The sequence below is a fragment of the Lissotriton helveticus genome, chromosome 11 (genome assembly GCF_964261635.1).
Source record: "Lissotriton helveticus chromosome 11, aLisHel1.1, whole genome shotgun sequence".
In the NCBI taxonomy this organism is placed as follows: Eukaryota; Metazoa; Chordata; class Amphibia; order Caudata; family Salamandridae; genus Lissotriton; species Lissotriton helveticus.
Genome location: NC_136072.1, coordinates 214,517,418 through 214,532,829, shown reverse-complemented (window position 1 = coordinate 214,532,829; position 15,412 = coordinate 214,517,418). Strand labels below are relative to the sequence as shown.

General features: G+C 41.8%; 1 protein-coding gene across 1 annotated transcript in view; it reads right to left on the bottom strand.

Moving 5' to 3' along the window:
• Positions 1-15,412, bottom strand: part of LOC144791461 (arylacetamide deacetylase-like) — a 193,777-nt gene that overhangs the window by 99,096 nt on the left and 79,269 nt on the right. Inside the window, exon 3 of the mRNA XM_078666138.1 lies at positions 5,731-5,794. Coding sequence (XP_078522264.1) covers positions 5,731-5,794 — 64 coding nt within the window. The remainder of the gene's footprint in view (positions 1-5,730; positions 5,795-15,412) is intronic.

Below are 15,412 nucleotides of genomic sequence, written 5' to 3'. Positions count from 1 at the left end.
AGGGACCGTTAAGCCACGTTAAGTGGCTTAACGTTGCCTTGTAAATAAGGCAAAGCCCCTATCGCCACAGAAAACTCTCAGAAAGTGATGTTTCCATGGTGATAGGGGCTTGTAAATATGCCACTAAAATCATTAGTAATTTGAGTATTTGTTTTGTGCGTACATATGTGTTAATTTTTTCCAAATTACGGTTTTAGTGTTAGAAATTTAAATCCTACAAATTGCTTGGGGGTCCCCAGCTTCCAGTGGTGACTCTATGGGGGGTCCTCAGGAGTCAAAAGTTTGGGAACCACTGCCCTACAACAAAAACACCAATGACTAGACAACCCAGAACATGCCACTTAGATTACATGAAGTAACGTGGATAACAATAGCACTCTTTCATTGTAGTCTTACACCAGTCCAATACAAGATGTAAATAAAGAAACGTGCAACTTTGAAATGTTTATTTCTAACGCCAAAATCTCATGCACAGTACCTTAGATAATACAACCAAACATATTATCACAAACAAGGTTGTCAGCATTGTTACTATTCTATAAGATACAAACCGAAAAAGCATCCTATAATACTAAAGGTAAACAGATTTAAAATATACCTACATTTCACCCTCCCTACCTAGCAGATTAGTTTATAACTACAGAAAGTCTCATAGGATTACATGGTCAGACCCATACCTCTGGTACTCAGCAGTAATAGATCACATTCAGTGCTCTACAAACTATCAAGTTATGAATGTTCTCAACTGTGTGTAACTTTGCCTCCACAATGCATTATGAAAAGTGCAAGTATCAAAGGTGGACACAACTGCATATGCATTTTGGCTCGAACTTCCAAGGATCATTCGGAACAGACACAGTATTCAAGATAACTTTGATGTTCCATGCTCTCACTATACACACAAAACTAGCAAGGCACTTTACAAATCTAGCATACCAAATTATTCTCATATAAAACAAAATACTCAGCCTTCTCTAAACAATATCACAAGTATGTGTCACGTGCAAAGCAGAGCAGGAAAGCAAAAATAGCGTGTAAGCTTCTAATAAACCCATGCTAACTTAACCGGGTGTGAGTGCAAGCCTCAGCCCCACGGCACCCTTTCTTCATCAAAGCACATGATATAAACGTGGGCCACTTAGAAATGCACACTCCAAGACTAAAAACTAGAGTCAAGTTCACATTTCCCAAAAAAAGTTATTCGCTCTTTGATAGAAAGCAGTAGCTAAAAAATAAAGAATACGCAGAAATATCAAAGAGTCTTAATCCAACAGCATGTAAGCACAGTATGTAGCAACAGCCTCCAACAGGAAGTCAGTGTTCTCATCTGAAAACATTTCAGCCATCCAATTCAATAGTGAGAATGAACATACATGTTCCTCAATGACCGGAGCCTCTATAACCATCGGAGGAAAACTCGGGTCATCTTCAATGTAACTGCGTGCCAATAACTCATGCGCCGCTGCAAAAACATTCCAACGTCCCATTATTCCATGTGTTGCTGCTAAGGCCATAATCCCGCCGCCAGAACAGAGCACGTCATGAACCACCAAAGGACTCATCAACTGGTCGTAATCCGCGTTGGGAGACACCGTACTACAGAGACACAAATACAGGGCCCAGTCGAAATCACAGCTCAGGCAATGGAAGACAGGCTGAACGCATGTGAAAAAGGAGAATCAAAACGATAATCCATAAGCTGCACTCAACGCTGCAAGAGGCAGTGCGCCATAGTAACTAAGCATTCGGTTGCGGACCAGCAACAACCAAGAAATATTGTCGTCTGCTGCAGATGTGCATCCATTTTTAAGTAAACAAATTAATACAAGCACACTGGCAACTAATGTGACCATTATGCACAATTCACCAAAGATGCTGCAAAAAATGCAAAGAAACAACACCGACAAGACACCAAATATAATTTCTACAGAAGTCACAAGACCAATTCTTATAACTTTAAAAAAGTAAGCTAACCCCCTACTCGTGGACGTATTAAAGGTAGTCTAAATTTACTCCCTAAAATTCAACGGCACATCTGTATTTAACAAAGCATACACTTCTGTGCGGGTGTTTGCTACTTGAAGGACAAATGTTTCTCTAGCAGATGTAAGAGCGACCTCTTTTTGAGACAATAGCGCTCTTATACGACTCATTTGGTTGACTCTGCTTTCAAGGTCAAAATCGACAGCCAGATGGAAACATCCAGCTTCCCATGCAGAGGAGTTAACACAACTTTTTTTTTAATCAAACCACACGCTCAGTTACCGTAATCATGTAAGCATTGCCTAACATCGCACAATAAGACACACAGCTGAATCGGATCTCCAATAAGTGACCACTTCTAACTATTCTCATAGCTCGCCCTGTGCTCTCATTTGACAGTGAGAGAGTGATCGCACCATAGTTTCACCGGTCCTTGATTATATGCCCTGAATTTCAGAACGCGCCCTGCATCGCAAAATGCCAGCGAAGCGGCATATTATGAACAACATAAGCCGATACATTATCGCCGCTTTTATCGACAGAAAACTGCAGATAAAGCGGCAATAATGGGCTTGATAATAGGCCCTTGTAAATTCCCATAGCAGCCCAGGTTCTGGTGTTAACCTGGGCTGCTATGGAAATTCACAAGGGCATATTATCAAGACCATTATCGCCGCTTTATTGGCAGTTTCCTGCCGATAAAATCGGTGATAATGTAACGCCTTATGTTGTTGATAATATGGCCCGAAATTAATATAATTAATTTAATTGTTTACTTATCTACAATCATCCAGATTCCGTTGTTTATCACCCCCACCCTGCCCCTTCCCCGCTCCGCCTGTCTCACTGCAACCCCCTCCAGGGGCCACGTCTGGGCTTGTTAATACGCCCTTGTTAATTCCCCAAGAAGCCCATGTTAACACCAGAACATGGGCTTCTATGGGAATTAACAAGGGCGTATTATCAAGACCATTTTCGCCGTTTTATCAGCAGTTTCCTGCCCATAAAACGTCGATAATTTTAACACCGGTCCTTGATATTATGCCCGTCAGTGCCATTATTATCAGTAAAGGGCGATACATTATTGCCGCTTTTATCGGCAGGAAACTGCCGATAAAGCGACGATAATGGGCTTGTTAATAGGCCCTTGGAAATTCCCATAGCAGCCCAGGTTCTAGTGTTAACCTGGGCTTCTATTGCAATTCACAAGGATATATTATCAAGCCCATTATCGCCGCTTTATCGGCAGTTTCCTGCCGCTAAAAGCGACGATAATGTATCGCCTTTTGTTGATAAAATGGACCATTGCTCTTTTTTTTTACCAGTAAACTTAGGTGCACATTATCAAGGACCGGTGCCATTTTATTGGCAGGAAACTGCCGATAAAACGGCGATAATGAGCTTCATAATATGGCCTTGTTATTTCCCATAGAAGCCCATGTTAACACCAGAACATAGGCTTCTATGGGAATTAACAAGGACGTATTATCAAGCCCACCCTCCCAACATTAATAATAAAAAACTCCAGACAATGCAGGTACCCGGAGCTGGAAGGTCATTTTACTTATTACTGCCCCAGAAAGGTGGCGTTCCCCACGAAGTGTACGGGGAGAGAGGGAGGGAGAGCTCAAAACATATATTTTTTTTTTAAAGACCTGATGGGTGCCGCTCCCTGAGACTGCGGGGAGTAGGACCGTAACCCCCCTGCATACTTCAAAATAAAACCAGAGGAGTGCCATTCCCCAGTGCTCAGAGCACCTTACAAGCCCCCATTATGCACAAAAATTGCCCTCGTAATTTGCCCCAGGACCTAATGAATAAAACAGACTTCTACTTTTGTTTTCACCTTTTCCACCGTGTACAAGTTCTGCACGAGTACCCCGCCATTTTTTATAAAAAAAAAAAAAAAATTGAGCCTAAAGATCCATGTACCACCCCCTGACCAAGACTATAGGCTCAGAATGTTTCTACCCTGCCCCCTTTCCTTATTTCTCAACTTTGTTTTACTGTTTTCTTGTGACTCTGCTCTCCCGACAAACAACATGGCTGCCAACACTTCCTGGTTTGGAGTATTGACAGCCAATCAGCATGCAGCTCCTGCTCGTAATTGTTGATATTTACATGCGCGTACGCCGCGATTTTTCTTTAAATAAAATAAAATAAAAAATAGAGCCTACACATCCATGTACAACCCCCTGAGCAAGCCTAGAGGGTCAGAATGTCTCTACCCTACCCCCTTCCCCTATTTCTCAACTTTGTTTTACTGTTTTCTTGTGACTCGGTTCTAGCGAGGCACAAGATGGCCACCAACACTTCCTGGTTTCGAGTGTTGACAGATGGTTGCCAGCCAATCAGCATGCAGCTCGCGCTCGTAATTGAACAGATTTCAGTACGCGTACTGAACTCCGACTCTAGATATCGCTATGATTTCACTTGCAATTTTCTCAGAAACTACTGAACGGATTTACACCATTTAACAAAAAGCTCAATCTGCGAACCAAACTCTACCTCTCTGCCAAATTTGGTGTAACTCCGTTCAGCCGTTCGGGCTGTAGCCCTGGCTAAAGGTCCAAATGGAAAATTGCATGGGGAAAACACGTTTTGGGATCCCCCTTTTTTATCGGCCCCCACTTGACGAATCACCCCCAAACTTTTAGGGAAGGAGCGGAACCGAGCAGGCCATTTTCTTGGAGAAATTCGCAAAGATTCGTCCACCGGCGCCAAAGTTATTCCAAATGGAATGTTGTGGATTTCCTATGGATACTAGGTCCTAACTATAACTACCTACTGGCGACTGCCAGTAGGTTATATATATATATATATATATATATATATGTATATATATATATATATATATATATATATATATATATATATTATATATATATATATAATCTTTGTGATGATAGATTTTGTGGTGCTGTAATGTACTGAATAAAGATATTGAAGTTATTTTTTGACTGACAGGAATTGGCAGTCAATACATCTGATTTGCATTTGAGTCTTGGATAAATCATTAAAAACAGCAAGTTGTAGAGGAGAATTAAAACACAACATTTTTATGTCTGTATTCAATAGACCTATGAGATAAAGTTTTACATTTTTAATGATTCAGTGTACTTTTAAAATGTAAAATACTTTCTAATGCCTTGCAATATAATAATTCTGTAAGAGGCATAATAATACATCAAATTGCCAACTGTATCATGTGAAAGTGAAATATTTTTCTGGACAAAGCCAAAGTACACTCCTTGTATTGTTGAAATAACTGATAAGAAGATGTCATGCAGAAAACTGCTATGTTAAGCAAGACCTAAAAATGTGGTTAACTTGTATAGATTCTCTAATTCACATCATAATATAAGAGTGGACCACAATCATGCTCAAGGAAATAAAACTCATGTGGATACCTCTTTCAAAAGAAAACATTGTGCTAAATAGTACCTTGACGTAAACTTTGTTCCACTCGTTTTTTTCCATTGACATGACAGAAACAGATTTTGTTTAAATGATGGTATTATTAATAAATTCAGCAAAAAGCACAGACTGACTCGGATAGGCTACACACCTGATAAATATTTTCAATTTCAGCTACTAACCTTGATAGTTAGTGACTACGATCTAAGGGTGATCAAAGTACAGGACTCGTTTGGTTATAGAGGTAGTTTGTATACATTAAAAATATGTAAACAAAATATAAGTACACATATTGCACATATAGGAATATAGGAACATTAAATGACTTACTCAACTGACACAACAATTGCATTTAATCTGTGTGCCATCAATCTTGTCAGAAAGTCGTATGAATCTGCAATTAAGTAAAAAGAAATCACTAGTAAAATGCACATTAATATACTGATTAACAGTGATACTACAGTGCACAAATGTAAGAAGATGCAGCCACTGGTGATTGGGGGATACATACACCACACCTTTGCACAAATACTAATATATCTAAGTACATTTCACTGTTAAGCAATTCTTTGGGGCAATACATAAGTAAATGTTTGAATAGATTTTGCCAGGGTTCGTTAGATCGACATGATGGTGCTGAAAGGGCTTGGTTTTAAATATATAAAAATGTGTGAAAAAAAGTATAAAATGAATGTCTGAAAGAAACAAAAATATTGAAATGATATTGAAACATTAAATGTATAAGGTGAACAGATTACATGAGTGGGAAAGCATTATGATAATTTATTATTTATTTATTTATCAAACAGTTTTCTATAGCGCGAACAAGACCCTTAGGTATCAGAGCGTTTAACATTTCAAGAGGGATAATAGAGTCCATCTTGTATAACAAGATTATATTAGACACTTTTTTAGTATGGGAATGATATCACACTAGGTTAACAAGGATTACAGTTTACAACAAATAGACAAGGACCTGAAGAAGGTTAGATAGTTAATATATGTGGTGTACTAGGTCTTCCTGTATATGATAGTTTCGATGAGTCTTTTCCTGTGTCACCTATGTTCTCCAGACAAGTGTATATCTTGGACGATTCTGATTCAAGGAGTTAGTGCCGAGCTATCATTCATTTTGTTTATCTCTATTGTATTGTGCCTTTAAAAAAGAAAAAATCTAACGAAAAAGTTACTTTGATAAAGGCTGTCTCCAGGCGAAAACGCGTCAGGACTGACATCTTGCCATTAGAGAAAAATAAAGAAATATGCTACTTACCGGGGGGGTGCCTGTATTTGCTCTTCTTGAAGAGGGCTGTTGGTAGTTATGGTTCAAACCTAGTTTCCATAGGAAAAGCGTTTTTTGATTTGCCAATATCTTTGGCGCTATTTCATCGTCGTGACATTTTCCAAGAAATAAGGTTGGACCACTCAGTTTGTGTATTGAGAGTTTCCGGGTGATTCGTCAAGCGGGGGCCAAGAAAAAATGGGGGTCCCAAAGCACGTTTTCTCCATGTTATTTTCGATAGGAACTTTATTAGAGGCCACAGCCCGACCTGCTGAATGGAATGACACCAAATTTGGCAAAAAGGTAGGTCTTGATTTAGAGCGCACCCTTTTTCATAAATGGTTTAAATCCATTCAGTATTTCCTGAGAAATTTTAAATAGAAAATTTCGATATCTGAGCACCGAGGAGGGTTTGCTTACCCTCCTGGGCACAAGCTTCGCTCTGATTGGCTGCCAACACTCCAAATGAGGAACTGTTGGCAGCCATCTTTTGACTCGGTAACCGAGTCTCAAGAAAAAGGGTGAAACAAAGATAAAAAAATGAAAAGGGGGCAAAGTTCAAACACCCTGACCCCCTAGGCCTGCTCAGGGGGTCCCACAAGGACCCCTAGGGCCCAAAAAAGCATATTTTTTAAAAACAAATCGGCCGAATTTGTGCTGTGGTCGCAAATTCAGCCGAGAAAATCTTTAAAAAATGAAGCAAGAAAAAAGGGGGGTCCCATAGGACCTTTAGCAGCAGCTACAGCCCAAACTGCTGAACGGAATTACACCACATTTGGCAAAGAGGTAGTCCTTAGTTCAGTCTTGTGACGTTTGCTTAAATGGTGTAAATCCGTTCAGTAGTTCTGAGAAAATGACAGTTGAAATCATTTATAGCTATGGGCGCGGTGGATCCGCGTACGGATCCGCGTACCCTAAGTGAAGTCTACGCGCACCCTGCCGTGCACGAGCTGTATTTTAATTGGCTGTCAACACTCCAAATCAGGAAGTGTTGGCAGTCATCTTGTGCCTCGGTAGAACCGAGGCACAAGAAACCTCCAAAAAAGTCGCAAAACGCAAAAAGAGGGCAGGGTAGAAACACCCTGACCACCTAGGCCTGCTCAGGGGGTCCCACAAGGACCCCCAGGGCCCAAAAAAGCATATTTAAAAAAAAACAAATCAGCCGAATTTGTGCTGTGGTTGCAAATTCGGCCAAGAAAATCTTTAAAAAATGAAGCTCGGGCTACCGTGCTTTGTTGTATTTAAGTTGCCAGTGGGCCAGCTCCTGGGGCATGACTAATTATGTAGCGGGCCGCGGGGCCCCCAGCAGCCCGGGGACTGCCACCTCCCCAGGGCATTGTACAAAAAGTATGAAGCAGCCTCACGGTCCCCCAAGCCCCAGGAACAGCCACCTTCCTGGTGCTTTTTCTATAATTAAAGAAGTGGGGGGCCTTGGGGGCCCCCACATGCCCCAGGGACCACCACCTCTCCGGGGCTTTGAAAATGAAGCGGCCCCCTCCTGGAGCCCTTGAAAGGCCCTCAGGACCGCCACCCCCCAGGGCCGGCTTCTGCAATGTCCGAGGGTGCCCACTCCGAGGACATTGCTGTTTGCTATGACAGGGCCTGAGCACGGATCCCACCCTGTCATAACAAACTCCTGCTTTGCTTCATTGAAACGAGAGCAGGAAAACCTGCTCTTGCTTCAATGAAGCAAATCAGATTGCTTTTGAGCAAGGGGAGCTGCATGTCAGCTAGTTATACTATTAATCATAGGTTCCAGGATCTTCCTATGAACTAGAACCATTTGAAATGAATGCTATGTTTTTCCACACATAATGTATGTTTGATATTTGAAACATGTTGTCTCAGGCAATTTCAACCATTAGATCCCTGTGCAAGTGGTGTACCACTCCAACCACTGGTTCTGTATTTAGCAATTTTCTTTTGGTTTCACAATTTTGCTTACTAAAGTAACACTCACAAGGTCCTGCAGAAGGCTGACACACCTCCTATGGGTGTATTAGGCTGAAACATGTCAATCTATGAACTATATTGCACCCTATGAGATGTATATTGCCTTCCTGTTATAGCCTGATTTAAATCCTGGTATGGGCACACCCGAAAAAAACTAATTGCGTACCCCTGAAGTAGTTTTAACGTAATTTATTTTTGTTTTCTGTCCCTTACCACCCCAAATTCACCGAAGGTATTTAGTATACCTTTAACAGACAAAAAAAACAGAACTCCTCCCTCTCATAGAGGGGGTAGTAGCCCGCACTATGACTAGGCTTATGATGTGACGAGGTTACCCTATCACGAAGCATGCCACCTTCGGGTTGGTAAGTGAAACCGTCCTTTAAAAGGAACATCCCATTAGCATGCTTCCAATTCTCTGGTCCCAGGGTTTCCTTTTTTATTTTTTGGTCCAATATTTATACCTGGTGCCAGCCTTTGTTTGGGGAGGCTCCCTACCCCACCCCACCCCACATATTTTTCAGAAGCATTCTTCCTTTGTGAAGTCTCCAAAATAATTAGCGGGTCAAAAACGTCACAGCAGGCCTGGTGTCAGGCACCTTTGTGTAAGTAGGTGGCAAAGCCCTATGAAGTCTATGTGGGGCTGGGTACAGCCCACTCCCTGTCCAAAGAGACATTTGAGGTGAGCAGTTTTAGTGTGTCAATGGCTTGTAGACTATTCCATTAAAAGCAGCTGCCTCCCCTTAAAACTCGAAATTTACCTAAAAACAGTTATTGTGTTGTTATGGTTTATAAATAAAACAAAAAAAAGCACAGATTTTCACAAGTTATGGTTAGGACCACAATCTATAGGTTGCACAAAAACTATGCACACCATAACTCACGTAACAATATCAATTCTAATGCACTAACCCTTAATGTGAGAGATGTATAAATAGGTTTATAGATTAAAATGCACCTCACATTAATCTTATATTTTAGGATCTAAATTTTGCTTTTAGGCGATGTTACATCTTGGTGTATATAATCCTGTGGGGTCAGGGCATTGCACTTGATGTGTGAGTGATAGTGTTCATGACTGCCGTGCGAATTATGGAGTCTGATGATAACCATAACTTGAGAATTTTTAATGGTGTTTGGTTTCAATTAAAAATCATAAATGTACTTCAACTGCATTTTTAGGAGAATTTCTAAAGATTGTTTCTGAAAGGAACTAAGCCTGGGTGGTAAAATCCACTCCGCTCAAGGAGTTTTTGGATTGTTGGCAACTCCGCATTCCGCGTAGAACGTGGATCTACTGAAAACTCAGCGATCAGCGGCGTAGCAGAGTTTTTCCCTTGTTTGTGCTTTCAAAATGTGTTTTTGCGTGCACGGTAGCGACTTATCAGCATCCCTGCATTCGCTGACGAGTTTTCCTATCCATTTGCGTGCGCAACAAGATTTTGGTCGCTTGCCACACGATCCCGCGGGAGTGTGCGATCGCCCACTTGTCATTTGGATGCGCCGTTGGAGATTCAGCTGAAGTTTAGTGAAGCTTACGATGCTGCACATGTAAAATTTGCAATTTGGAGAAGAATATCTCTTGAGCAGCACAAAACCTTCTCCAAAATGATGATTTGGATCAAAAAATCTCCTCGGATTGACTTTTGGCTGTACTTTTTTGTGCAAGGAGTCCTTTTTCTTTTTTTACTTTTTTTTTGGAGAGGAAGGAAGTACCCCGGAGTCTCCAACTTCCTGTTCCTGTCCAGCAGGCTCCTCCCAGTGCTTTGTCCATGTCCTGTTCACTTTTAATTTTTGATTTGAAGGTGGAAGGATCACTCTTTGAGTCTGCTGCATCATATATCATTGGATTTGAGGACTTTCGGATTTAAGGACTTTTGGATTTGAGAGTTTACAAGTAATTTGGTGTTGTTTCTTTCATTGGCGCATTGCAATTGCTGCAACTACAATTTTTGTACTTTTCATCATTTTTTAAAACATTTATTGTGGGTAGCCAGTAGTCCCAGAGCTAGTCATGGATGCATGAAACAACTGTTTCTGTGGTGTGTGTTGAATTTAAACATCATTTAGGGTATGGATGACATTGGATTGAATTGCAAAATGTGCCTTTTTTTTAGGTATTTCACTTTTTTTCGTGTGTGTTAAATAAATGCCTTTGTTGTGTGTGTGCGTGTGGTGTGGTTGTTGTATAACTTGCACACCTTGTTTAGCCCTGTGTTTTTTTGTTTTTGCATTTTATTGCATTAAAGCTGTGTTATTTAGCATGCCTCCTTTGCCTGGCCATTATAGGCCTGTCTCAGTTCATTGTTTGTTGTGACTGTGAGTGACCATCTGGCTGGTGGCCATTGTGTGGTGGTAGTTTAGAAGTGTGCTGCGTTTGCCATATAGGCCTGCATGTGTTTCCTTTGTTCCTTTTGGCTTAGGCTCCTTGTTGTGGGCCTGGCCATGTGGCTGGCGGCCATTTTGAAGCCAAGCAGTGTGATTTTGCCATAGGCCTGCATTGTCTATCTTCCCTTTCTTGTTGTTTTGGGCCTGGCCATGTGGCTGGTGGCCATTTTGAATCCAGACAGTGTGCTTTTGCAATAGGCCTACATTGTCTGTCTTCCCTTTCCTGTTGCTCTGGGTGGCCTGGCATTGTGGCTCGTGGCCATTTTGTGGAGCCAGCCAGTGTGCTATTGCCATAGGCCTGCAAGCTTGTGGCCTAGTCTGCCAATAGGCCTTTCAGCTAGTAGGTCCACAGCTAGTCATGGGTGCATGAAACAACTGTTTCTGTGGTGTCTGTTGAATTTAAACATATTTTAGGGCATGGAGGGCATTGGATTTAATTACTAAATGTGTATTTTTTGGGGTTTTTCACTTTTTGGTGTGTGTTTAATAAATGCCTTTGCTGGATGTGTGTGTGTGGTGTGGTTGTTGTGTAACTTGCAAACCATGTTTAACCCTGTGGATTTTTGTTTTTGCATTTGTGCATTAAAGCTGTGTTGTTTAGCATACCTCATTTGTGTGGCGATATAGGCCTGCTTGAGTTCATTGCTTACCAGGCCTCCTGCTTGTTGTGAATGTGAGTGACGATGTGGCTGGTGGCCATTTTGTGGTGGTAGTTTAGTAGTGTGCTGCTTTTTCCATATAGGACTGCATGTCTTTCATTTGTTCCTCTTGGCGTAGGCTTCTCGTTGTTGTGGGCCTGGCCATGTAGCAGGTGGCCATTTTGTGGAGCCAGACAGTGTGCTTTGCCAAAGGCCTGTAAGCTTGTGGCCTAATCTGCCCATAGACCTTTCATCCAGTAGGCCCAGATCTACTCATGGGTGCATGAAACAACTGTCTCTGTGGTGTCTGTTGAATTAAAACATTATTTATGGCATGGATGGCATTGTATTAAATTGCAAAATGTATATTTTTGGGGGGTATTTCACTTTGTTGATGTGTGTTAAATAAAGGCCTTTGTTGGATGTGTATGTGTGGTGTGGTTGTTGAGTAACTTTCCAATCTTTTTTAGCCCTGTGGATTTTCATTTTTGCATTAACGCTGTGTTGGTTAGCATGGCTCCTTTGTCTGGCCTGCTTAAGTTCATTGTTTTCCAGGCCTCCTGCTTGTTGTGACTGTGAGTGACCACGTTTTGACCACTTAGAACCCACCAGCTCAGCCTGAGAGTGAGGCATGTCACACAACAAGGCTAAGGAAAAGGAAGGTTCCAGGAAGCCTTAGAGTTATGGAGGAAGATGTAGAAGAGGATGATAATAATGGGCCAGTCATCATGAAGATCACTCCGGCCCCAGTGGTGATGGAGACCAACATTATTATTACCCCATCCCAAATTGCTGTGAGGGATGTGACATGGATACCACCAATACAGGTAACACCCACACAACTTCCAGAGTCCATATTTGCATTTGCAAAGGCTCAGCAGGGACCTACATCCAGCTCAACCACCAACTCAGTAGGTAGTGGTACTGTAACTGCACAGAGTCAAATTCCAGGCACACCCTCCAGTTCATCCGGCATTGCAAGTGGCAGCTCCAGCTGCACAAGAAAGTTCACCTCCCAGTTTGGCACTTCTTTTTGGTCAGCAGTAAGGAGTAGGGGTGGGCGGAATTTGCGTAATCGCGTTACGCAAATCTCCGGGAAATGGTAAAAAATCTCCGCGAACACGCAGAAATTCCGCGAACACGCGGAATTGCTTGTTCGCGATGCTTTTTTCCTGTTGGCAATTGCTGTTTGCGTGCTCGGGGGAAATATCTCGTGGACACACATTTTGAGAACGCAAACAAGCAAAAAAATTCACGAAGTTGCTGAATGCAGAATTTTGTGCAATTTCACGTTCTCCGAGGAACGTGAAATTACCCAAATTCCTCAAATTCAGCGAGCAGAACAGAATTTACAGCCCAGACCTAGTAAGGAGGACAACGTTGCTATATGCTCATTTTGTCAACATAGTGTTAGTCAGGGTAAGCTTGGTACAAACTATGCTATCGGAGGCCAAACAACCCATCTGTAAAAACACCACATGTTCCAGTGGGAGGTGCACCTACTTAGAGTACAAAAAAGTAAAATTGCACCCATTGCTGTTGCTGGGGATGAAGAGGTAGAAGACGATATGATTGCGGTGGAAGGTGAACAAGAGGCAGACATTTTCTCTGGCACACAAAGTAGCCCTGTCGCCAGCAGTGTAGGTGTAGCGCCCACATCCTCAGCAACATCTTAGCGGCACCGTAGTAAGTGTCAGGCTGAGACAACAAGGCTGACTGAGTACTGCAATGAAAAAAGTGCATCATTGAGCCTAACTGGTTTCAAGAAGTCAACTGCATCAGCTGCACCAGAAAGGAAAAAAATCCAGCCTACCATTTTCAGCATACTTAGGTCGGAGTGACAATACAAACGCAACCATCCAAAGGCATGTTTGTACAATGCGAAGCTGGCTAAAATGTTAATGCTGGACCTTCTCCCCTTTTCTTTTGTGGAAGGGTTGGGTTTCCTTGAATTTGTGACAGCCATCTGCCCAAAATGGAAGGTTCCCAGCCGGTCCTATTTCGCCAGAGCTGCTGTTTCAGCACTACATCACGATGTGCTGGAATTGCTTGGACAAGCTTTGCAGCAGAGTGCTGTTCACAATATCCAGCTGACAACAGACATATGGACCAGTTGCCAAGCCACTGTTTGTTTGTTTGTTTATTTATTATGCTTGATTAATTAAAACCATTGCATACACAAAAGAATACAATTTCTTACAGTTTTTGATAAAATCATAAAAATTCCCAACTTTATCAGCAACGATAATTAGAATGATTTGTAAAATTTTACAACACATTAAAGAAAGTGCACAAATTATTAAAACATTCTGCACGTTAGTTGTATTGACTGTAAGTATTGTTTCGACTGTGTCCGGTCTTGTAATGATTATGTCAGTTCTTGTAGTAAGTAGTCGTTGGGCCGCTTAGTCCGGTGTTTCAGTCTTTTTGCAGTTATGTCAAGGTATTTAATGAGCCGGCAATTTAGCTGGACCAGCTCAGGGGTAAAACACGACATTACCACTTGTCTGCACGATCTGAATCCATTCTGTTTGAATGCTGGCTTTAGCAGGGTGATCCTTAAATCTTTTAGCTTATTACAGGTGCATATGACGTGAATTGCGTCTTCAACACTGCTGCTGCATAAACAACAAGGCTGTACTCCTCCCTTTCTCTCCCAAGGTGGCATGAATTGATTGAAGGGGCCAACCCCCAGCCGGAGTTTTAGGAATTTTTCCTTGGTATTAATTTTTATTCCCATTTTCAGGTAGAGCTGGGGTTTTAGCATTTTGTACGTGCTTAGGACCATCCAGCCGTTTGTTTATCCTCTATTGCAGATAATAAGCAGGTTATTTATTACATTTTTTTTAAATGTGAAATGATTTGCCGGGACATCCCACAAGCCTGTGAGACCTAGATGTATAATAGATTCCTGGAGGTATAGACTTGCTGGTGATTTTCCTGGGTGGGAAAGTTACATCTAAAGTTGCTAATTACATGTGTATCACTGCACATTGGATCTCTTATGTGGGGGTTAGAGAAAAGATATCTGAAGCAGGTGTTGTTGACACTGCTGAGATTTTTAATGCTACTCGAAAACATGCAACTGTAGCTATGTTCGCCATCGAGAAATCTCATACTGCTGCAAACATTTTGGAAGAGTTTAACAGCAAGGTCTTTGAATGGCTGCACCCAGGAGGGCTTAACATTGGTTTTGTTGCCATGCAGGATGGTGGCAATTTCAAGGTCTTGTGTTTGGCGCACTGCATTAACATTATTGTTCAAGACTTTCTGAAAAAAGAATCCTGAGTCAGCAACTTACTGACCACCTGCAGAAGAATATGCACACATTTTGGCCAATCTTTTAAAGCCCTGAAGCAGCTGAGGATCATTCAATGTGAGCATAGAATGCCAGTCAAGGCACTCATTCAAGAGGTGTCAACACTTTGTAACTCAACTTCTTACAAGCTTGATCGTCTGTTTGATCAGTACAGACCAATCAATGTCTATGTCATGCAAAGAATAAGGTATGCAACTGCAAAAGGCATTACCCTACAGATGGCACAATGGGGCCTAGTTAAATGATTCACAGAGATGCTTCTTTCTTTCAAGCTCTTCACACGTGAAGTCAGAAAGGAGGACTGTACTATGTGCTAAGCTATCCCATTGTTGCACATGCTAGAGCAACAGCTGAAGGAGGCGTCTGAATGTACACAGGTGTGGAGGAAAAAATAAAGCATATGAGTTAGTGGAGAGCTCATCCCGTTGCATA